Source organism: Cydia strobilella, chromosome 16, assembly GCF_947568885.1.
Source record: "Cydia strobilella chromosome 16, ilCydStro3.1, whole genome shotgun sequence".
Classification (NCBI taxonomy): Eukaryota; Metazoa; Arthropoda; class Insecta; order Lepidoptera; family Tortricidae; genus Cydia; species Cydia strobilella.
The window spans coordinates 12390417-12416720 of NC_086056.1; the positions used below are offsets into that span (position 1 = coordinate 12390417).

The window sequence follows — 26304 nt, forward strand, 5'->3', positions numbered from 1 at the left end:
AGCAATTCAGCAAAGGTTGGTTGTATATACAAGTTAAAATTAAATACCGATGGTCAGATCGCTTACTATTATGCGTTTACAGTTTTTATAGTTTAGTAAGAATGATAGAAATATGACATTGTATTACCCATTATCAACTATATGAATATGCATACAAACTAAGCTGTCAATATGTGGCACAACTTTTATAGAAAATGCGATGTGGCAGTCCGTCCATAGACGGGAAAATATGTATGTGATTTACCTGTGTCATATCAGCATCACGCAGTTTCGAGAATGGCGCTGTGCCCTTGAACGTGTTAACATATATTAGGAGTTATTTTCTATGACTGATTAAATATAAAATAGAGTTATAAGTAAAGATCTAGTGTTATTATTTACAAAAAAACCGGCCAAGTGCGAGTCGGACTCGCGCACCGAGGGTTCCTTACTTTTTAGTATTTGTTGTTGTAGCGGCAACAGAAATAAATACATCATCTGTGAAAATTTCAACTGTAGTTATCACGGTTCATGAGATACAGCCTGGTGACAGACAGACAGACGGACTGATGGACAGACGAACAGACGGACAGCGGAGTCTTAGTAATAGGGTCCCGTTTTTACCCTTTGGGTACGGAACCCTAAAAAGAGCCATCGTTTACTTTACCAAAAGGCTAACAAATTTAACAACCGACTAAATTATGGAGCACCTCACGATAAATGGCCGTACAGTATACAAAAATCGTCGTGGTAACTTTCGGTTTTCCTTTCATTCGAGCGGACATTGTACAGCATAATCGAAGAATAAATTTTTTGTTACTGTTGCTAACCTTTCTCGGAACTTTTATTCTCTGGGACAAGGGTCAGCCGCTCCAGAACAGATTAAAAAACATTATTTACCCGTGTATGGAGCTAGCGTCAAAGTTTTATATTTCTGACAGGGGATGGGGGGACCCTTTTACATGTATGCCGACACAGAACGATTAAATCAGAACTTTCCGTAATTTAATATACGACTAATTTAAATTTTATTGGGTATAATGATTAGGCGATTCTCTGACAATTTTGCGGGTGCGTGGGTATTTACCTAAGCGTCGCTTCAATTAACGTGCAATTTAAATAAATGGCTGTATGTGTGTATAAAAAAATATATAATAATCAGTCTTTTGCCTTCATGAGAGCACCCTCTACTGAAAATCCGTTTCTTGCACCATTCCTTATTAAATCACGTTTGAACTGAAAAGTCCATTCAACTTTAAATCACTGTAAAAAACGACCCATCAATAACAAAAACAATCTCTTCCGAAATTGTAACAACATTTGTCAGGAAAATGGCGCCGTAGAAACGCTTTGATGTTTAACGCGAATTAAAACAGTAATTGGGTCAAAATTATTTTCTCTTTGTTTTTTTTTCCACAAAATGTAGGGTAGAGCTTTTTGTATGGGGTAAATTTTTTTCTCAAGAGAATTATAATCCACAGCCCTCAACTTTATTTATTTAATTGATAAAAGACAAAAATAGAAGCGTGACAGTGGTCAGAAACAAGACAATGAAAATAATTTTGACCCAATTACAGAATTTAAGTTAACCCTTTAATCTACAAGGGTAAAAAATCTCATATTTTTGGCAAAAACTCATTTTACCCTTGTCTTAAGTAACGATTTAAAATGAATTTCTTTTCATTTGTGCAATAAAGTTGATATAAAAACACAAATAAAGATTAACTATTCTGTTCCCACAGGTAGGCGCAACTGTCGCGCGCAAAACTAATAATGGTTTTAGTGTGGACTGTGCTGTGAAGTGATTGCTAAAGGCATAATGTAAGATAGTTAACTATGTGTTCGGTAAAGTGGCTGCAGCTGCTGGTGATGCTGGCGGCCTGCTGGGCCCAGGAGGGGGAGTGGAGCGAGGATGCCGAAGACTTGGGTAAGAGTTATTAACTTATTTAGGCCCACTTCCACCATCCCACTAACCCGAGATTAAGCGGTTAAACCGTAAACCGAGTTTCAAATTGTACTGAAAACCATGGTAACTCCAGGTTTAACCGGTTAACCCCAGGTTAGTGAATGGGGCAAGAGGCCCTTAGTTTATGTATGTATGTTTATATTTTATTATACATAGAAATTAATACACGAGAAACACAGTTACAGAGTAAATTAAATGCAACAAAGGCGAACTTATCCCTGTATGGTTTTAGTGTGTACGTGATGGCGTGATAGTAACAGTATCCTGTCTTTCGATCGCGCGGTGCTAAAAATTACCCTTTCTTTATCACATCTATCATACGCCTGTAGATACGGCTATCATGCTGCTAAAAATGACGCTTACTTCATCACATCTATCGTACGCCTGCGGATACGGCTATCATGCTGCTAAAAATGACGCTTGCTTTATCACATCTATCATACGCCTGCGGCATCGGCTATCAAAAACTTTAAAGGAATGCCTGTGATACATGTAAGATGCGTATGCAACACAGCTCCAGATTTAATGTTATGGACACGCAATGGAAGCGATGTGATCCATAATTTAATAACATTTATTACACGACATTTGACGACTGGTCTGGCGTAGTGGGTAGTGACCCTGCCTGTGAAGCCGATGGTCCTGGGTTCGAATCCCGGTAAGGGCATTTATTTGTGTGATGAGCACAGATATTTGTTTCTGAGTCTTAGTTGTTTTCTATGTATTTGTGTATTTGTATATTATACATTTATCCTTGTCTGAGTACCCGCAACACAAGCCTTCTTGAGCTTACTGTGGGACTTAGTCAATCTGTGTAAGAATGTCCTATAATAGTTATTTATTCATTACAACCACTTACTTATACAAAATTAAATAGTTCATCTCTAGTCACAACTAAGCACTCTTTTGTCGTATGTAACCTGCGAAAGTAGTAGCCATTTCTTAATTAAAGTCAATGTGGTGAAAACCATCTATAATAGAAGTCCCTTTCACGCTCTTTCGTCGCTTTTAATTTGCGTTTCTACTCATACTCCATTTACAGAAGCTCGGTAGAGCAGCAGTGAAACTCTTCCATTCTGACTGTATCTGTAGGCCTAGCACATAATTGGCACCAATCATGTGCTAGCCCGGCTAAGCGACGTTCGTACACAAACGATCGTACGAATTAGGTGGAAATACGAAACGTACGAGAGTTCTTGCACTGTGTCGGTCTTCACTGCAATTTTTAGGGTTCCGTACCCAAAGGGTAAAAACGGGACCCTATTACTAAGACTCCGCTGTCCATCTGTCTGTCACCAGGCCGTGATAGCTAGACAGTTGAAATTTTCACAGATGATATATTTCTGTTGCCGCTACAACAACAAATACTAAAAAGTACGAAACCCTCGGTGGGCGAGTCCGACTCGCACTTGTCCGTTTTATTTTTATTTTTACAAAACTAAACTAAATACCTGATTTTTGAAGAACCCCGTGTCATAGCGCAAGGGAAACACCTCAGAAGGTACCTCATTCCACAACTATTTAAATGCAAATCTGCCTTAAATATGCCAATGTTCATTGATATAACAAATTTCAATAGGTACTTTTGGCCGAGGCTACAATAAAAGACGATATATTATTATTCGGAGAACCGAACCAATTATCACATAATGAGCACGTGTTGTCGTATGCCTTTTATGTTACATCAAAGTATTTTCGAGAAGTAACAAAACCCACGAGTAATTTCGTTTCAAATAAAATTACTAAAGCAAATTCTGTCTGAAGTGCCGCGGCTTAATGTGATGATGGTTGTCAAGTTGTTAAACTTAATTCCATTTTTTATGTAGAATGTTTGAAATACGACTAAAGACCCTCGACCCTCCTTCAAGCGGTTATCGTTAAAATGTATAAAATAGTTTAACTTTGTTTATTTTGTAGGTAGGTACAAAGGGTACAATTAAACAAGAAATGGTTTGAAAGAGAAATTATTTTAAGCGGACCTCTAAATAAAAGATTCTCCCGTGAATAAACAAACAAACTTTGATCATATTATATGCCAGCAATTAAGTAAATATACATTAACAACTATATAAGCGACAAAAATATAACAAAAGGAAAATTAAGCGTCGCCAAACATAAATAACAATATATATCTTATTATTTCTTACGTAAAATATCACAATAGACCAATTAATTTCATACACATGAATAAATTCACAACAATTCGACTTATTGTTTACACGTGCAAAACATACAAATAAGTGTGAACAAGTGAAGATATCCAACGTTACCGACGTTAACAAGATAACAAAATAAGAAACCCTATTCAATTAGGTACACATTTCTCTCAACAGGTAGGTTATTAGGTATCATTTCATGCCCCGTATTAGTGTTGACACAAGCTCAATCATCAGCAGTTTCCAATTACATTTAAAATTCATTCATCACGGCCAATAACTGGGTGACGAGGGCTTTTTCGGTTCTCTGCTCTTTGATTAGATTCTGAACTGAACAAACCCATCCATCGCGCAACCACAAAAGGTCGGCGGAGCCACGTTGGACACTCGTTTCCCATTCGTTCCGCTGTCCAGAAATTTTTGCAATAAAATTAATCGTTCCAATAAAATTGGAGCCGAATAGAGCCGCCCATGCATGAACACTTTTTAATTGGGCCGCTCTTTTTGCTCCTTTCGCAGCCATCCATACGAGAAATCGAACTTGGAAAGTTCTTCCCACGTACTAATTACTCCGAATCAGCAAATTCCTTTTATCTGTCCGAAGTTCCTAGAAAGTTATTGTAGATAATTAGTTACCTACGGGTCAAGCAACTTCAGCAGTTATCGAATAGCGAACGATTTATGAGCCAAAGGCGCCGCCGGACGCCAATTTCATAATCGCTGCTCCCAATCAAAAGTGCGCAATTGGTCGGGTGTAAACGTGGCTCCCGATGGATTGCATAAAAATCAGTGAAAAAACATGGAATAACGAGCCAAACAAACGAAAATATATTTCCCCATTTTCATTTTCGACAAGCAATCGGGTTTAATGGGTTGAGCGCGATTCCCACTTGAGTTTGTTCCATTTTGTTTCATTTGATCGCTTCGACGATTCATTGCGAGGTGCGGCATCGAACGGCGATGTAATAAAAATGTTTTGGTTGTTTCACCTACGAGTATGAATAATGGCTCAATCCAGTTATAACTCTCTGGGTATACAATATTGTAATCCTGATGGTGAGTAAGACAAAGAGTTGCCTGATGAGCTCCCGAGGATGCAATACCATCATCTGGCATGCTGCCAGATGCCATATTTTGCATGCCAGATGTTAGTAAATTTTGAGAACCTATAAATATATTTTATTTACTTCTATTATGTACCACTTTTTATGCAAAATAAAGACATTGATTGATTGATTGATTGGCATGACTAATAGTGAGGGCTGCATTTGTCCCTTAAGCTGTCAAGATATTGAATATCTTTAAAATATTAGGAACTGAATAGATGCGTAACTTCGACTTGCCCATCCTGGCCATACAGTATAAAATAATAAATAAATAAACAAATTGTGAACTCGTCATTCCGCTGAAGTTCTAAACGCTCATAAAGATGACATTCAGATGTAACCTGCAGCTGCATTACTATTGAACAACGCGGCAGTTATGTCGCAACAGTAATACTGCTGATCTATAAAATAAAATTATCTCACATAAACCACCATTTTGGTATAATTTTAATTAGGTATAATCTGTTCCACAAATATATAGAATTAAAAAACAGGATAAGTAGGTAAGCAGATTTAAAAGTTAATATTACGATTGGATAGAAATTTATTAAGCCGCAAAAGTTTTCGAAACTCACTAAAATATAGTTAACGAACTAAAATTTATTTATGAAAGCCATTTATATGTAAACTTTCTCGCGCAGAAGTTTTACAAATAAATTACAAATTTAGCACTTTTAAAGAGACACAAAAAAATCTTAGCCATTGGCTACGTACCAAAGAAACTTATATGGATGGTAAGACTAAAAACCTCGCAAATATACTTATCCTCTATCAAAAACAAATGTAAAATGGAGCCATCGCGTAAAAAGATATTATAATATGTTGGTCCAGATCATATCGACGAGTAATATACCTATATTACCCAAACTTTTGATATTTATTCGTATACTCTTTCTGGGGGGACAGTCGTGCAATACAAAAGCCAAACAAAAAAAAACCGGACAAGTACCCGGACTCGCCCGAGGGTTCCGTACTTTTTAGTATTTGTTGTTATAGCGGCAACAGAAATACATCATCTGTGAAAATTTCCTAGCTATCGCGGTTCATGAGATACCTTGTGACAGACAGACGGACAGACAGACGGACAGCAGAGTCTTAGTAATAGGGCGGGACCCTATTACTACGACTTTTTACTCTTTGAGTACGGAACCCTAAAAATGTATCGAGATGACAAATGCCACGAAAAGTCACATGACTATTTCTATTTAATCGTTCCGAAATGAAGACATTATTAATTTTTCTTCTATTAAATATTTACTTGAGGAATAAATAATCATAAAGATATCAACTAAATAAAATGGGGCCCAGCGCGCACAAGTTGTTTGCAGAAATCGCAAGACGTCTGATTGACGTAACTGGTAACCGAAGAGCTGGCGGCTTCCTCGCACAACGTATCAGCATTGCGATACAACTATATAGCAACTTTTTAAAATTATAAAATTTTTAGTTTATACCTTTTTCATACTAATTAAATATTATTTTTAATGTACGCTGCCATCTGTGTGTTTGACGTTGCTTGTCACCCTTTAAACATAACAAATTTTGCAATACATTGCGTCTTAGAATAAACTTTAAAGTGTAATGAAAATCAAAACACAAGTTATTTTTAAAAGTTGCTGAACAAGTTAATGTTGGTCAGTTTGAGGAGTAAAGCCTACAGTTTAATTTAATGCTCCTGTTACAGGAAACACTCGGTATATCTATAGATGACTGTTTCTGGACAGAAAAGAAATAAATAAAATGTAAATTACACTTAATTATCCATGAAAACTTTGACTTTGACGACCGGTCTGGCCTAGTGGGTAGTGACCCTCCCTTTGAAGCCGATGGTCCTGGGTTCGAATCCCGGTAAGGGCATTTATTTGTGTGATGAGCACAGATATTGGTTCCTGAGTCATGGGTGTTTTCTATATATTTAAGTATTTATATATTATTCATATATATCGTTGTCTGAGTACCCATAACACAAGCCTCTTTGGGCTTACCGTGGGTCTTAGTCAATCTGTGTAAGAATGTCCCATAATATTTATTTATTTATTTATTATTTATTTAAACTAAACTATATAGGTACAAAACTTAAACATAAATGTCCAACTTTCAGATTCAATATTTTTTCCATCCATCACCCTTAGACGAAAGTACATCATTTTATCGAGTCGATTCTTGTTCAGTCGATTCATAAAATAATTGTTAGGACATAAAGATGAATAGGTAAGTTCATCCAATGATAAGCAGTAAGAGGGCGTATTTACCTATAAAGATAATAAAATTAAATACATCAGCCCAGTGAGTGAACGATCTGGAATAATGATGTGCGCAGCTGTTTCTCTACTCACTAACTGCGAGTAGTGCGGGTTTTGTGTGGCACAGGGTGATGTTAACAGTAGCGTCACTATTTTTTTTAGATTATATTATGTGTATATTCCGCACTGTCAACTTGACAAGGCAGGTAAGTAGACACCCTAATTTAGGTACTTACTCGTATATGTATAAGAATAGTTAGTCGAAGTTATGTCTTCAAATAAATATAAAGACGTATAATAATTTAAGTTTTGGTAATGGATTGAATAATTTTATTATTGTATTTATTATCATTTTTATATATTTGTGTAAAAACTCACTATCAAGTCAAAATAGCTGCCATAAAGTGATACAAATGCCTTTTGTTACTGTGTACAGTTGAATACAACTGTACTTTTTTTTTTAATGAATTTATTCATATAATACAGTTACACAGTTACACATATACTATAAATGCGCCAAACTGGAGTAACCAGTTTGTTGGCGCGCCGCGCTCAATTCTTACTTAATTAAATGTTTACATTTGTGACTTATTCTATTGTTAGTAGAAGAGAAGGAAAAGAAAGCATGCATTTATTTATGTTAGAATAATTTTACATAATTATATTATGATACTAAACTGTACATATTATAATTAGCTGCGTTCTGGAGGGCGAGTTGGCTATATGTTTAAAGTCCAGTGACCCCTCTCTACCCACAGCCCTAACACCGGTGTTGCCCTTGAGCCCATCCTAGATGTCGCTGGGCCGTAATGCCGTGGGCGAGTCACCGTCTGCCGGATACAAAATTGCAGGCGTCCGATTTTTTTTATTCCATAGCTCCGTATAGAAGAATATCACCATGTAACTAAACTAAAAGAATACAAAAAATGTACAAAACTAAGAAGTCTACAGAGACAATAAACAAATGTAGGGTCCAATCTGAAAACCAGCGCCAGGCCCTCTACTTGGAGTGCTTCGCATATGCTGAGATTGGAGCCCATTGCCCAATCTTTAATATTAAATGTTTTAAATTTCTAATTAAATTGTACCTATTTTTAGTATTTAAGATTTATATTTGTACTTAGTTCTTAAGGTATTTTTTTTTGTGGCAATAAATGTTTTTCTGATTCTGATTCTGATGTAGGGTACATGGAAAGAACATGTCTAGTCACTTTTTTTCGGAAAATGAGATTTTCGTCTTAAAATGTAGAGCTCTTAATGAACGATTAGTTATAAATATTTTGCTACCACTGTATAAGGCGGTTCCCTGAGCCAGAAGGCGAAAAATCTCCTTATATGATCATGTTTTCTAAGAGGCGTTGATATTCGTAGACGTGGAAAAAATATATGTACTTCTTGACTATATTATCTTCGCTCGATACAATTAATTCCCAAAGTAACCTCTAACTCGGACTTTTAATCCTACTTTACTCGGTTATTTATTATGTGATACTATAAACAAAAGAAGAAGAAAAAACAATCTTAACATAAATAGTAATTTCATAGCTTTAGAATTTCGATATTGTACGGTAACGTTTTTAAAATAAAAATAAACCGACAAAATTCGATCAAAATTGACACTTGGCGCGTATGTTCTTTCCCGTTCTTTCTTGCGAAATGTGACAAAGACAGCGGCATGGAATAGCACAACTTTTTTTTGTTAAAAAAGACCTGGTAACGTTATTACCATACATTTTGACATGGTTCCAAATTTTTAAACCGCGATTACTCAAAATGTTACTTAGGTGACTAGACATGTTATTTCCGTGTACCCTTCAAATATTGTATACCCAAATATAACAACATATATGGAACTAGGCTGTATACACATATGTATATATTACCTAAAATATTAAATGATCTGCCAGAAGATGTTTGTGCTAACTATTTAAATGGTAAACATATAAAAGTCATTAAAATGAACTTATTAAAAACTAACGACAAGCTATGTATACTAAGAATCCTGCTTAAGATAAGATATACAGGGTGGGCAGGGTGGGCACAGGGATTCCGACACACTTTAACCATGAATTCTAGTGCCTATTTGGATAAAAAAAAGTAATATAACAATGCCATAGAAAGCCTAATTTACGAGATATTCAATTATTTAAGTAATTTCGAAGTTAAAAAAACTCAAGGCTAACACGCCCTTATGTGACGTAATCATACATACCAAGACACAAACAATCACACATGCAAAGCAGAAGTGTTAAAAATAGTAAACTTACCTGTCACCTGCTATAAACTAGACTATAAAGTTGGTGTCGCATGTTGTCTTTTTCACTCTTTCAAACTAAAGATACGTTCACAAGTTAGTACTATCGTTAATTGATTTATTTTGTTCCAGAAATTAAGTAAATTAATTAGGCAATTTTAGACCCATGTTGATATAACATTTTCACCTCAGCAGCTCGAACAAGCCTACTTTCGTCACTCCCTGGAGTGAGGAAAGTGCGACTTTCCTCACTCCAGGGAGTGAAACAATGTAGGTTTTTAATTTAGTGAAGGCCATGAACTTCATACTTTTATTACATTTTTTTTATGGTACGGTACGGTAAGGTACGGTACGGTACGGTACGGTACGGTACGGTATGGTACGGTACGATACGGTACGGTCCGGTCCGGTCCAGTCCGGTCCGGTCCGGTCTCGTCTCTCGTCTTATCGTATCGTACATATTATAATACTTTTTTTTTCTGTTTATTCTGTGTAATTCGAAATGCATTTTAACCTTTAATATGTTCTCACTACTGAGGTGAAAAATTATGTGTGCAACACGAGAGAAAAGTTATTTTACATCTCGTGTTTTTGAGTCCCTCGCTACGCTCAAGATTCTACCTTAGAATCACTCGCTTCGCTCGTGATTCAATTATAGAATCTTTCGATTTCTCGGGACTCAAAATAAACACTCGCAAGAAAAACTAACTTTCCTCTCTTGTTGCACAAATAACTATTTTCTTTCGTAACACTGCCAGGAATCCACGGTTAAAGTCTGTCGGAATCCCTGTGCCCACCCTGTATAGGATATAATATTGTTTTTCTTTATATTCTTGAACTCCCCATCGTCACACAAACCTCCTTAAGGTTTTGCCTGCGATGGGTCTTGTATTAATTTCCAAACTGTAATTTGTTTTTTTATTCAATAAAAAAAAATTAAAAAAAATTGTCCATCGCTCTTACCCAATAGTATAGTTTATTTTAGATTCCATCAACTCTCAATAGTCCTTACACCCTGGCGGGTGCTGCCTCTGCATGCGTCCCATGACAGGGCAAGGGCAGTATCCACTCGGTGTACCACTAAACTTAATCTCATTATAGTGTCAAAAGGACCTCTACGTGTCAGCTTTGGCTCCGCGCATGCCTCCCTAATGTTCGAAGCACCATTGTTCCATGATGGGAAATACATTTGAATAATTCGTTTAAAAAAATACACACTTTAATAAGTTCAAATCGGATTAAAAACATTTTGAAACCTGGCATAATTTCATTGTTACCAAACCTGACAAAATCTTACCTCACTGCGCCTCCCACATTGCGGGGTAGGTCAGGCCCGACGTGTCTCCACAATAATTTTATTAATATTACCCTCAGAAGCCTGTCACGCCCGAAGCCGCCGCTCGTATATCTTGAGACCGGGAAAAAATATGATATATCGAGAGGACGAGAGACGTAAGAGCTTTCCTTGGCTTCTCCTGACGGGGCTTAGCGTCTTTTAGTGTTCTTAAAACCTTGCAAGTTACTTTAGTAAGTGAAAATGTTGGTAGTTGGAATGTTTGGTTTCACGCTAGTCGTAAACTGGACTTAAGGGATCTCCTAGGAACACTTTAAGTGGTCTGCTTTACTGGAATATTATATGTAATGTTTCAATACTTATAGTATATATTTTTTTAAATGGCTTATTTAAATCTGACTTACTGATAAATAGTTTATAGTGTGTAGAATGAACTAGGAGCATCGTCTATATAATATATATTCTGTCGCTGGTGGCTACTAATGAGGTAGCGATAAGCACTGGGTCATTTACCAAAGACATTTATTGTCATAGCCTTATTTATAGATGATTTATTATTGCTTGAGGCGCATGACACGATTATATAATTATTTGTACGTGACACCGTAAGATTGTGCACCCGTAAGTTTAAAATCGAATGTAGGTTAGTATGTAATCTTCCTACCATCAGTTTATAATTTAACTAGCGAGAATGTAAACTGACCAACTAGCAAAATAGGTACCTACTTATAGTATTCTTTAAGCCTACTTCTTTTGTACTTATAAAATACCTGTGGTTTGCTACAAACCTGGATTTGGGCGCAGTTACAGGAGCATTCCTTACTTATAGAGGTAATGATCTTATAATCAACATGCAGAATGTCACTAAGCCTTATAATACTCTTACAGAAGCTCAATTACTCCTATAATGTTTTGAGGCTATACATTTTTAAACACAAATATTCTTGAAATAAAACTATGAAAACGGATTATATCGCGTATATTGAATTTATAATACATCCCGACGTTTCGAACTCTTTACAGCGTTCGTGGTCAACGGGTGACTGAGGAAAAATTACAAAATGCAAAAATACCCACATACTAAAATAATGAACAATCATAGACTACAAACTTTAAGGCTGGTTGTACATGCAAAATCGGTTCATAAGGCTAGTTATACACTATAATTATTTTTCAAGTAAAGATATATATATATACGCGATAAAAAACTATGCCGGCTCCAACCCTACACCACGGACCCGAGAAGATTTAATTCCCTCCTAAATTGTAGGAGGGTATCCCAATATGGGACCGGCAACAAACTCGGCGGGACACATCTTTTCAAAACATCAGAATGTCCAGCATCATCCAACACTACGGTCTTACAGTCTATGTCTCGCTTGCTCCTTTATCAGGTGGACTACAGGATCCCAAGCTGGTGGTAGAGAAAAGCCATCTTCCCTATTAAAGTTTGGATATTTCTTAATCTCAATGGCCTCGCGCAGCATTCTGGGTATGTAACGCTTCTCCTTGGCAAGAACCAGAGGCTTATCAAACTTGATTGAGTGATTGGCTTTATCCATGACATGCTCACAGACAGCAGACCTAGGTCGACGGTGCTTGACATCAGCTATGTGTTCCTTCACCCGAGTGGAAATGCTCCGTTTCGTCTGCCCGACATATGATAGGCCACACTCACAGTCCAGCCTGTACACTCCTGCAGTCTGTTTTTTTTTTTTTTTTTTTTTTATCGCGTATATATATATATCTTTACTTGAAAAATAATTATAGTGTATAACTAGCCTTATGAACCGATTTTGCATGTACAACCAGCCTTAAAGTTTGTAGTCTATGATTGTTCATTATTTTAGTATGTGGGTATTTTTGCATTTTGTAATTTTTCCTCAGTCACCCGTTGACCACGAACGCTGTAAAGAGTTCGAAACGTCGGGATGTATTATAAATTCAATATACGCGATATAATCCGTTTTCATAGTTTTATTTCATGAGTAACTATCGCGGTAACCGAAGACAATACAAATATTCTTATTAATTATAGATATAAGTTTGTTATTAAAACAATCTTGTTTATAATGCACTAGTAATGTTCTAAGTTGTTAGTTGTATTATAAGTACGTTTTATACATTTTTCTTAGTTGTTTTGTGATTAGTGATTAAAAAATTACTTAAAAACAAAACTTAGGAAATTACATAAGACTTATTAATGAAACTATCATAATTTTAAAAATGTTATATATAGGTATAGCTTAAGTGTCGATAAGGCAAACGACCGTACTCATTGGACACTAGTTTATTACTGACGATTGGGGTAGATAGACAAAATACCACCTTCCTCCACCATTATTTTCAGACCTATAACATACAAAGAAATAAGTTAAAAATATTGTTTATAGTCAACCTTTTTCCTTGGGCGACCTTTTGTTGAGCAATCGATAGGCATGCCTGACCCTGACGACACAGCGTCCGTGGCTAGTCGGTCGCCTCCGACCACTCATCATTCTCTTCCCCTTCCTTATTTCCGTTTCGACATTAACCTTCAACTGAGGAGATGAGCCTGAGCTCAATTCTTGCGATTCTTCAGGGGCCGGTAGAATGGGGTCTGAGGATGTTCGTTGGTCTAATATAGAAGGCGGCGTTAAGAAAATTGGCTCAATAGTTTCTGAGTGATTCTTATTTCCTACGTATTTAATTATTTGGTCGATATGCCTTTTCGCGATAACATCGTTATCCTGAAATTTATAGAAAACATTCGGTTACCTATACAATCTAATATTGTCGCTATCGACATAATAACCTTTCTGACCTTTAAACCTCAGCTCAAACTATTTCGCCCAATTCAAAACATCGATTTAGCTTTAATTGTTTATCTGACCCAACATTGCGTGTTGACTTACATGGTTTAACTAAATCTAATCTACATCTTAAATCACGTCCCAGCATAAATGACCCTGGAGTTTTGCCTGTAGCACAATGGATAGTATTCCTGTAATCAAAAATGAACCTTAATAATTTTTCATTTAAATCATGTTGTTTTAAGTTACTGTCTGAAAATAATATGAATAATTTTTTTACAACTTTTATCTGATTATTTGGCTTGTCCATTACTAGACGGGTGGTAAGTAGGTCATGTGAGATACAAAAACCGGCCCAGTGCGAGTCGGACTCGCGTTCCAAGGGTTCCGTACATTACACAATTTAAAAAATGTATTTTTTATGTGAAACGTGAGTGAAATGTCTTTAAAAAACCCCTGGGGGTCGGATCAAAAACTAAGTAATTAAGTCCGACTCACGCTTGACTGCAATTTCTAATAGGTTTTCCTGTAATCTAAAAAAGAAAGATCTATTTTGTGTATTTTTTTTCAAAATTTTAGAACCAGTCGTTTCGGAGATGGTCATTTTTTGCCTATTTTCTTGAATAACTACTAAATTGTTTATCCTAAAATTATAAAAAAAAAATATTTGAGATTCTCAAAATGAGCTCTTTCATTTGATATATAACACGATATAGTTTGAAATTTTTTATTTTTTTATTTTCTCATTTACGCCCCAAAAGTGGCCCCGATGTTTAAAATTAATTTATTTAATCCGCATCCGTCATTTCCGTTTTCATGTCCGTCTTTGGGTCACAAACTTACATAATTATGTATACCAAATTTCAACTTAATTGGTCCAGTAGTTTCGTAGAAAATAGGCTGTGACAGACGGACAGAGAGACAGACAGACAGAGGAGTGATCCTATAAGGGTACCGTTTTTTCCTTTTGAGGTACGGAACCCTAAAAATGAACCTTAATAATTTTTCATTTGAATCATGTTGTTTTGTTACTGTCTGAAAATAATATGAATGTTTTTTACAACTTTTAACTGAATTTTCGGCTTGTACATTACTAGATGGGTGGTAAGTAGGTCATGTGAGATACAAAAAGCATAAAAATTCTGGAAATTCTATTTTTCTTTCCAAAAATGGAATGCAATGGACGGTGATCAGTTTTTAAAATAATGGGATTCTGACGCCCATACAAATATTGATGGAAATATTTTACTGCAAAGATTATCGCCGTGGGTTCCTTAAAAATCTGGCTGGTAATGCAATAGGCCTCTCGGAACTGTCAGGCGCCAAATGTGCCAATACGGCACCAAGGGTCCATTAATTCTAACTTAAGATCACATCAATGTACCATATTCTGACAAATAAATACATTTCATTCAATTTTCATTTCATTTCATTTCATTTCATTTCATTTCATACTATTATAGAATACTTATAATATTAGTATCTTATAAGGATAATCGTGTATGGAACTCGAAGATTCTGAAATAAAAACATATGATCTTGAGAGTATTTGCGCTTGTGCAATGTTTGTATTAGTAACAGTATCCTGTAACTGTTTTGTGCGCTTGTCTTGTAGCAAACTATAGGAGTGTGAAATAAAAACAAAATGATTTTGAGAGTATTTACGCTTGTAAAATATTACTATTAGTAACAGTATCCTGTAACTGTTTTGTGAGCTTGTCTTTTAGTAAAATAGGGGACTAAAATATATAAATTAATGCTCTTGAGTATGTTAAAGCTTGTCCAATGCTGTTATTAGTAAAAGAGTCTACAACAATGCCTTTATGAGATCGTTATTAGTAAATACTTATTAATAAATAAATAAACAGATTATGAGATTAGCTCAGGACCGGGACAAGTCAAGTGGCGTACTGGAAGAGAGGCCTATGCTCAGAAGTGGGCGATAAAGGGCTGATATGATGTATGATGAATAAAAAAAAAGTATTACTTTGCTAGTTGGGTGACGAGTGTTTACAATTTTACGGTGACATATAAAATATGGAAGCATTATGTGCATTGCATATTATTCGAATTTGAGAATTATCCTTGAAGAATCAGTTACGTTTTTGTTTGAAGAAACGTCACTTTTGACACTGATATCCGATCCATATCGTATCTAGAGCTAATTTTTGATGTATTAGTGTTCCGTGCAAAACGTTGTTTTGACAAACGGAACACTTATGGGATCACTTCGGTCTTGCAAATCAGTTAAATGCGTTTTATTAAAGTTTGAATCAGGTCGCTATAGACGCACAACCTGTTTAAAAACGGGGCCTAACTCACACTAAACCATCGCATATATCAATCATACTTAATAAAATAAAATTATAAAACCGGATTACCCGTTACGGAGTCACCCGTTGACCACGAACGCTGTAAAGGGTTTGAAACGTCGGGCTGTATTATAAATTTAATATATCCGATATAATCTGTTTTCATAGTTTTATTTCATGAGTAACTATCGCGGTAACCGAAGACAATATTACATACTCAATAAATTGCCCTTATACAATTTTACAGACTAATGATCACACGAACCGCATCAGTGTATGCTCATCTAACCAAATAAAGCTAATAAACCCTAAAAAGATATTACCATTTAATATCGAGCAATTTTCTTCATGACTATCAAATATGTAGAGTAGAACAATTTGGCGGCGGAGGTATGCTGTCATCACCAAACGCGTGGAAACTGTCGACTATATTACGGAGCTGATGTTTTTTATTAGCCTGCCTCACAAAAGGGGCTCGGAGGATTTTCGCGTTGGATGGCATTTTTTTAGCCCACTTTAGGCGGATAGATGGGGTGTATGAAGCTTGTCGTAGATCGTTGCTTAGTTTCAGCAAAAAGGTTGTAATAACTTATATCTATAAATTGCCACGGCAATGGCACAGGTTTATTCTACGGCTGAATACTGTGCTCCAGTATTAGACCGCGAGCCAGGCGCAAATTTCGTCAGTCATCGCCTCCCGGGCGAAAACTCGTATAGCGGTTAACGGCTATGTATGATGAACCCTCGTGAACGTCAGCTGCCGCTCCGTTGGTGGGTTGAGGAATTAACCCTCCCATAGAAAATGAACCAGCCAAAATGTATGAAACAGCTAAATGTTTTTCGCGATTTCGGGGTTGGTCTCATAATAAAAGTTGCTCAGTATAATCCAAAAACCTCCCTCGCAACGGGAAAAAAAATCGTTCTCGGAAATAATGCAAAAATATGAATTAAAATTTCGGTCAGGATCCTCAAACAGACGAAAAATTAAACTTGCTACTACATTTCGATGGGTTTAGGTCCAAACCCCTTTTTAACTAAACCGTCCTAAAAAGTAAGTAACTAAAATAATTCTAGACTAGCTAACACGAATTCCTAACCTCCACCAACTCGCAAAAAGCCAAAGAGACATAACTTTAAATTAGGTAACCAAGTTAACTCAAAGTGTAGGTACGATAACATTACACGAAAAGCACGAACTCCTTTTTAAGTGAAAGCGTTTGAACTGTAACTTTTGTTAATTACGAAGTTTAAGTATGCTCTCACGGGTTGCATGTCGCCAGTAATAATAACATTTTTCATAGCTTGACAGTATGCAAATAAAGCGATGCAATTTGTACAAAAATTCAGCTTACCCTTTGCTCACAATGTACTTGAGGGAAATAGGAAATAATGTTGTTCACGTGATTTACTGCCCCCGGCCATTAAATAAGCCATGACCAAGTTACCGCTTGCTTATGACGTGATAGTTTATTTTTACCTTCACATAAACTGTTACTGCTGAATTCACGAAAGCTAGTGTGGATAGAATGAACGAAATTAATGATATGTAGATCAGTCCGATTGTGTTAGTTCTACTTTGTTCTTGTTTTACTTTATTTGTAAGTTATTAATCTATAGTACCATAGAGGAATAAGTAAGCTTAGCTTGCTTACACGATAACTAAATTAAGATTCCAAAAGCTAGTTAAGACAGTTCGCAATAAAAGTTTCATAATAACTAATAATAAGCTTTACCAAACCTCCCATACAACTTATTATTAGCCATGTAAAGAATGAGCAGGTACCTACTTATTTCTCTGATGACAGTACGTAACGTAAGTACAGAAGATACATCAATTCATGCTTATTCTGACGAATACACAAGGAACGTCATTCAGATTTTAAAATCCATTTTTCTATGATAGTTATGTTCATATAAAATCAAAATATTTTAAAGTTAGTTCGATTTTATTTCATGTGGTACACGACGACAGAACCAAAGGTAATTGAATATGTCGCAATCTGCATTTATACGTATTCAAAAGTACATAAAAGTACGACCAAAAGCACAACAAGCGCTAAGACGGGCAACACGGCGTTAACTGACGGGTCAAAAGAATTCCCAAACGATTTATTTGACAATAATGAAAACAATAAAAAAAAAGTAAACACTGCTATGTGAATGACACAAAAACTCTCCGAAATTGTCGAGGGAAATAGAAAATTTGTGCATAGAGCTTTTGGAATTCGTCGACATCAGAGCGGCGAAATGTAGTGAGATGAACGTGAGGTTGTGTCGGGTCGACCCCAACTATACGAGTACTACCGTGTTATTCCTAAAGGTCTTAAGTCACTGGAATACATGTGACACATACGTCTATTTTTATAAGAAGGTAGTCCGGGTCGTCATTAGGCGGGTCGCATAGCCACGAGCCACGAGGCCCACGAGCCACACATGTCGTGTCGCGCTCCCACCACTCACGACCACGTTCGACACCAGGCGTTATTCTTTAGTGCCCCACGACACGACACGTAACCATTATACGCAAACCCCCAATCTAATATGATTTATATTTCCGATACATTATGCGTGCCATTTACCGACGAAACTCGACTTGTCTGAACAGCTTTATTGTGAAATTATTCTAAGTCAAACGCGGCGGTGACATCGAATAAAGGAGCGGGGCTGATTTGGAATTTCATTTCTTCCCTCTTATCTTAATGCGACGCGGCGTTGTGTCGCGTTAGGTGGGATTTCTGTTTTCCTTTTTTTTATTGTAGGTTTCACAAAGCAGAATGGATGTATCTAACTTGTACGCTTTAACTACACACAAGAACAATGAATAGGGGCACGAGGCCATTGAAAACTACATTTCACCTTGCATTAAACAAAGATAGATATAACTCCGTAATATATGGATACAGTCTAAGGAAAAAACGTGCCTCAAAAACACGAAAATTTGATTCTCGATCAGATGGCGCCACTAGTTTTGGCCTACACTCGTATAGAGGGCGTTGACTGTTTCGTTTGTTATTTATAATTTTAACGCATACCAGTGAAAGAACATGGGTCAAAATCATATAAAAATAATTAATGCAAATAAAAAAATCATTTATCCATATTTAAATACATTTTATCGTATTTTTATAAATATTTATTTTTAGTTTTAAATTGTGTCGACAGATGGCAGTGAATTTACTGGGGTTACAAAATTTACTATGACAATAACGCTCTAGTATAAGTTACTCTATGCATTAAATAAGAGTGCAGATTCTTTATATGTTAATAGGGATAAAATTCACTAAATGCTCTTGACAAATGCAGGTTAGAACATATTAAATTATTTTAGAACGGGTCACTCACGTATTATTAAGTCGTATAGCTCGACATGTTTCGATTGAATTTATGAGGATCCTCTTCACGGAGCAACGACACGTCTTCACTGGTCGCGAGCGCGCCGTGTACTTAATATGTAATGTATGTCTGTGTTATATATGTATGTATGTATATGTAATTTAATATTATGTTTGAGTCTCACAAGAGTTCTATAGTTAAAATTGCAGGATCTATAGTTGCAAACCTTAAAAGCTTTCCGGTTCATTATAAAATTATTGGAAAACCATTTCTTTTTGGATCTTTATTGGATTTTGAGATTGTTTCCTATTAATTAGTTAAGTTCCGGAAACTTATTAGTAAGAGCCGCGGTTTGAACCTGCTGGGACCCTAGATTGAATGTCATACGTCCTTACCGCTAGGCTACCAAGTACCAACTCAAAGTAGGTAAGCTTTATACCTACAGTTTTATAGAAATTGGTGCACAAAAGCGAACTTGCCCAAATAAGGAAAGGATATACGCACTGATAAAACTTGAAATACTTTCTAATTTATTTTTTCTCTGAACTCAAGCTACTTCAAGATTTGTATACCTACCTCAACAACCCGGAAACTCAAAATGATTATAAGCCTGGTGTCCGTTTGAGGCAAGACCTTCTTAGAAAGAGCCAAGGCCGCCATGTTGATTTCTATAAGTAATTTATTAAATGCTAAGCTAATTCTTAACCCGGAAGTGAAACGCCGAATGTCGTTGATAGACTTTAATGGAGTCACGATCCGAACCAGTTAGGCAAGGAGTTATAAAATGAATTAGTTTTATCTGCTACAATCAACTTACCCTACTGTCAAGCCATCGGTTGTTTTGTGTGATGCAAAGAAGATATAGTATACAAATACCTATAACACATTATTTTAACACTTAACTCTAGCGTTTTGTACATATAATTAATGTCATTAAGGGGTCTAACGCGATTAAATTTATATATATTTTTTTTGTTTTTTTTTTTTTTTTTTTCAAAAAAGTATGGTACTATTTAAACTTATACTGGGTTCGCCAAACTTGCGTTTAACGGCGAAATGATGCACTCATTTTCAACGTTAGTACCTTAATCTAAATTTAATAACTAAGGTTAATACATACTTTTATATCACATTAACACAGTGTAAGTTGTATCTAATAATATACAATATTTATCTATTTTATCTATTTAGACATGCCTTGTACCCAATAGCAACTTCTTAATTTTTGATTTAAAGATGTTTCTACTAGCGCATTCGTCTTCTATTGATAAATTGTGACGTTTTCAACCAAAAGGTACCACATTGTCGCTTGTCGATAGGGTTGGTTTCGAATTGAAGCTATATGGAAATAGCGCCTTATTGACAACCGACAATAAGTACCCTTTTGGTTGAAAATGGCACAATATTTTTTTTTTAAATCTTTATTAAAGGGCTTTTTCGAGTGAACGAAATGGCACAATTGTTCAATATTATATATATAAACTATTGTCGGGTATTGTCTTCGGTTACCGCGATAGTTACTCATGAAATAAAACTATGTCACCCGTTTCATAGTTTTATTTCATATTGTCGGGTAGTTTAGTGTTGCTTACCAATATCTCAATTGACATTTTGCTGGGACGTCAGTCTTCCGTGACCACAGCTAGTGCAACTTTACTTAGCTGAAACGTCGGAAAAAAGGTAAAATAATGAAATTTTATCGCGTTAGACCCGTTAATGACATTAAGGGTCGGTTGCACCAAACTGTTTGTCATCGTTAAAGAGTTCGCAAAATTTTATTATATGGAAAGTTTCATAGTAAACCGCAGCGGCGCGCCGGGTGACGTTAATCAGTCTGTCAAGTGCGGATGGTGCAACTGGCACTAATTATATATAATTTTATAAACCATCTGCTAACAAAACATTACTTTGGTTTCATTGTCGCAGTGAATTTAAGATTTATTTTCAGGCATTAAAGTGTCATTGACATTAATGTGCCTATTAACAACAAAAAAATTGAATTTAAATTCATTGCGTTAAGCGCTGCAAGTCAATCGCCCAATATTACTTAGGGCTTACCATAGAAAATGAGACAAAATATACATTGAAAATCGCTACTTACTTTTGTCTCTTTTAAGAAACTGAAATCGTCGAGTCCACATATATTTCAAACCACTCACAAACGCATTTCTTTCATTTGCAGCATAAAAGCGCCTCTTAAAATGCATGCACTCGCCAAGAATAAATTCCCGCACTGCATCTTACACTTCAAAGAACCTCTTATAGCGCAGTTGCAGAAAATAAAAACTAATTTGTTTGCCAAATCGTATGCATAAAACATTACTCGGGTCTCGGCAAACTTCCGTTTCTCAACACAGAATTAAGTGAATATCTCTGTCTTACACCGTTATGGTTTTTAGATTTCTTTCCCAACAAAGACATGAATATAAATAGACGTAATATTAAAGCGCCATTTCACGCCACAAAATAATCCCTTTTTCTTTTTTTCGCTCTGTCGTCGTGTTGGGGGCAAGTAATATGCACCATCAGTCATACTTAGGAGGAATTTTCAATTTACCCCTGTGAACACTAACCTAATAAAGATGGATTACTTGGTCTCGGCAACCTTGCACGTGGTATCGAGCGAATGGCTTGTAGAGTTTTGAGAGTGCTATAAAGTTTACGACACACTTCTGCAGCTAACTAGTTAATTTAAAACAATTCGAGGAGCTCGTAGCAGTAAAAACTGCAAGTTTCGCCAGGTATGTTAGAGTAGGTGTAGTTAGAGCATTATTTTTTATGTTATTAGTGCAGGATTAAGAGTACAGTATTTAGTTTGACTCGGTGACTTTGCGGTTTAATAGGTTAGCTAACTCCGTAACTTAGTTCGGTATGTTCAATGAGTATTGTACAATATATTTAATGTATATATGAGTATTCGATTTATAAAAGTCAGAAGCGTCGTATTATAATTGAAGGCCCTAGTTATTCATATGATGATCCTTAAAAACTTTGTAATTGATAAGATTAAGAATGCTTTTATGTGTCTTACTTAACTAAATGTAACAAAAACTATCAAAAGTATGACCAGAGCAATTTATTTACTTTTCCGAATTTTGGTTGTGGCGCAATCAGATATTTTTAGGGTCCCGCAGTCAACTATCTATAGTTTAGCTGTCTAAAGTCTATATATCCGTCCGTGGCTTGGCTCACTGACTATAAGTGCTAGAAAGCTGCAATTTGGTATGGGTTTATAAATCAATCACGCCGACAAAGTGGCAAAGAAAATATTTAAAAAAAAATTTGAGTGTCCTCTCCTACACGCAAAGTGTGGATGAATTTTGTTTTGCTTGCGGAACCGCCAGGCCAATAAATTCAAGTTTTAGTTGCTTATTCAATCTGTTTCCGATATATGATACTGATTTGCGCGTCTGAATAATTTTCGGTGTTAATTATCTATAAAAAATTGGTCTAGTTTGGTTTGTACGACTATGGAAATAGTTTTGCAAGGTACAGACCTACAGACAGTAACTGTCTGTCGTGAGGACGTACAATGGTACCTATTCAATGAAAAGCTAACATTTAAAAAAAAAGTCATTATCCCACTAAATTCAGTCGCTAATATCTAATTATTTTCATAAATTTATGGAAGTCATTCAAGTACACAAATTAAATTTATAATAATTATTAATCAGCTTCCACAGACGAATATTGCTAAAATATAAGCCGCATACCTATGGTTAAACATTCACAGCTGATGCGGCATTAATTAAAATCTAATCCTGTGGTAAACCCTCAAAATATTGACTTAATTTTAAACAATACCGGGTGTTTCCTGTAACAGGAGCATTAAATTAAGCTGTAGGCTGTACTCCTCAAACTGACCAACATTTGTTCAGCAACTTTTAAAAATAACGTGTTTTGATTTTCATTACACTTTAAAGTTTATTTTAAGACGCAATGTATTGCAAAATTTGTTATGTTTAAAGGGTGACAAGCAACGTCAAATACACAGATGGCAGCGTACATTGAAAATAATATTAAATTAGTATGAAAAAGGTATAATCTAAAAATTTCATAATTTTAAAAAGTTGCTGAACAAATGTTGGTCAGTTTGAGGCGTACAGCCTCCAGTTTAATTTATTGCTCCTGTTACAGGAAACACCCGGTATAAACCTAATTATTACATTAGCATGATCTACCGTGGGTTGATTGTACTGGCAATATATTTCAATAATTTGGACGTGAATCTCTTGTGGAATAGTCTATCTTTTAGTGAAATAAATCATATAATCACTAATCTTCACATTTTAATGCGCGTCATCCTAGCGGACCTTAGTAGATTAAGACAGTTTCCTTTACAACAATGGAACAACCCAAATTATTTTGTTTCATAGTTTGATCTGTCATTTGAAAGTATATTCTCGGCTACTGAAGGCATTGGTCTTTTTTTAAGTCTATGTCATCTATTTAAATGTACTGTTTCAATTGTTGCAGTATCCACGGTGGATGTGGACGCGGTGCTTGGCCGCACGGCTTCACTACCGTGCGACGTCGCGCCGGACGCTGCTGAGGACCGGGTGTACATGGTGCTCTGGTTTCGAGCCGGCAAGGCTACAGGCGGGAAACCTTTATACAGGTGAGTCCTATCAGTTTGTAGACTGTTCATCATAGACCTAGTGTTGGTAGAAACTTGAACCAACTCGTTTGTACCAAACCCAGCGCTTAAAAAACTTTTGAGTCACGAGTAGAGACCTATATAGTATTTTTCAAGTGCACAAAAGACTCGAGCATCCTAATAAAAACTCCGTCAATAAGTTTATAGATTTTATCTAAATAACAGAAAATAAAATAGGCGTTAACAGGAAATAAAATTAGGGAGTGCATTTTGATACAAACTATTCTAGAACTAGTATGTGTTTAAATATAAATCTACAGCCTGATAATTACGCATCAGCGTTCAAAGTGGGTACCTACTTAGTTCATCGCAATTTACTCGCAGGTAAATTTCTTCATTCGCTGCGTTCCTCATTAGAGCTGTACAGAGTTCCATCGCAGTTTGAGCTCATGTAATTAATACTACAGCTCATATTGCAGTCGTCTTATTCCCATCTTACTAAGCAAGTAACCAGTATAGTGCGATTTGAAATACGTAAGAACTAGGTGCAAGCGGAGATCTTGCTCACACTGGTCGCTTCAGACGATAAGGACTACAGCCAATGCATGCAAGCTCTCTTGGTAACTTAGCTAATAGGTAGATGAGAAAGGGCCAATTAATGTAACATACTATTTAGCCGCCCGCTCACGTCCCGTGTAGAACACTGATTTAAACTTTCAAGATTTTTGCATATTATTATTTACGAGAAACGAGAATTAATCGCGTATAATCGAGTTTTAAAACTTACCTCCGAATTAAATAATAATAGCTGCATTTTCACCACTTTTTAAGGTCACATTTCAAAAATTCCATTCTAAGTAAAGCTCTACAGCGTTTATATTTCAACTGGCTATCAGTTCACAATATTTAATGCTGAATTTATTTTTATGTACACTGCAAGCTATATCTGATTACTACGAAATCACTAGTGTGTAAATATGGATAAAGTCTCCTTCCCTATCTAAACCATTATTTGTTAGGGCAATCGTTTGAATAATGCATCATATCAATCGTACATCTTCATATAACTAACCACCTGGGCTTACCTGACCAAGATCGCACTAATGCCAAGATAAATATGAAATATGAGCGAGTATTCGCAGATAAAAATGGCGGATTGATTTACTGTGGTCCGGCCGGAGATCCGGATCGCCGGGTTCCGGCGTCAGCCAATCCGATTGGGACTTATTTTATTTTGAGATTATGTTTTGAAATTCGGACGGATTTTGGAATTCAATATATATTCTTAGCCCATCTCGTAATATCACTTTTATTTAGTATTGTAATAATTATGTATACATATAGTATAGGTAATACAACACAGCAAGAATAAACAGGAACAGTGGGAAGTGATTGTATGATTTCGAAAGAAACTTCGATAGCTCTGTGCTCGAGAGCAAATACATAGTCGGATTCTTATACCAGCAAGTAGCAGGTTCGAATCTCGCTAGTAATCCACAATTTGTAATTCTACAATTTAAAACAGCTGTAGTAGGTACTTTGGTTTTTGATCTACTGTCTTTTGAACAGCCCGGTTTAGGAGCAGTTACATATATCTCCGCCTTCCGTTATTCAGTGAAATAGTAGAGAGGAATGGAATAACATGAATAAGTTGAAAATCAGTGTTTCATTATTATTTACGAAAACGGGAGTTAATCGCGTATCAATTGAGTTTTAAAATTACCTCCGATGTTTCGAGGACGGCATTGCCCCCGTGGTATCGGAGACAATGTCGACGGCTTAAGTCCCGTTTTCGTAAATTGGCATTTTCACTTAACTGTGTACTATAAACGGCCGGTTAGCAATCATCACAAAACTGACAGTCAATGTCAAATTCCATGCATTTTGTCAGGAATGTGATGGTTAGACGTTACTGAAACACGACTTAAGTTGCGCTTTAAAGTACAAGTTAAAATAAAAATGCCCAAATAATAATGTGTAAAAAATTTAAAAGGTTTTTTTTCATCAATGTTTTATATCGTTCAAAATATTATAGCATGATTTCAATTAGATTTTCACCAAACAATTTAATTAAGTATTACCAGGTGTTGTATATTGGGGGGATTCAATCACTCGAGTTACCCATAACAACCGAACAGTGAATCAAACATTTATTTCGGTGAAAACTAATTAAATATTCACCTAGTACGTGTCTGCGATAGAAATTGTCAAAAATATTGTGAAATTCTCGCTTTTATTCGAGCATTTGTGAAAAATGTCGAACGCGGGGCGA

General features: G+C 35.9%; 1 protein-coding gene across 1 annotated transcript in view; it reads left to right on the plus strand.

The window, feature by feature from the left end:
- Positions 1 to 26304, plus strand: part of LOC134748595 (neural cell adhesion molecule 1-like) — a 137664-nt gene that overhangs the window by 20869 nt on the left and 90491 nt on the right. The window contains exons 2-3 of the mRNA XM_063683386.1: positions 1722 to 1906; positions 23912 to 24053. Of these exons, the coding sequence (XP_063539456.1) occupies positions 1816 to 1906; positions 23912 to 24053 (233 nt within the window). The 5' untranslated portion in view covers positions 1722 to 1815. The remainder of the gene's footprint in view (positions 1 to 1721; positions 1907 to 23911; positions 24054 to 26304) is intronic.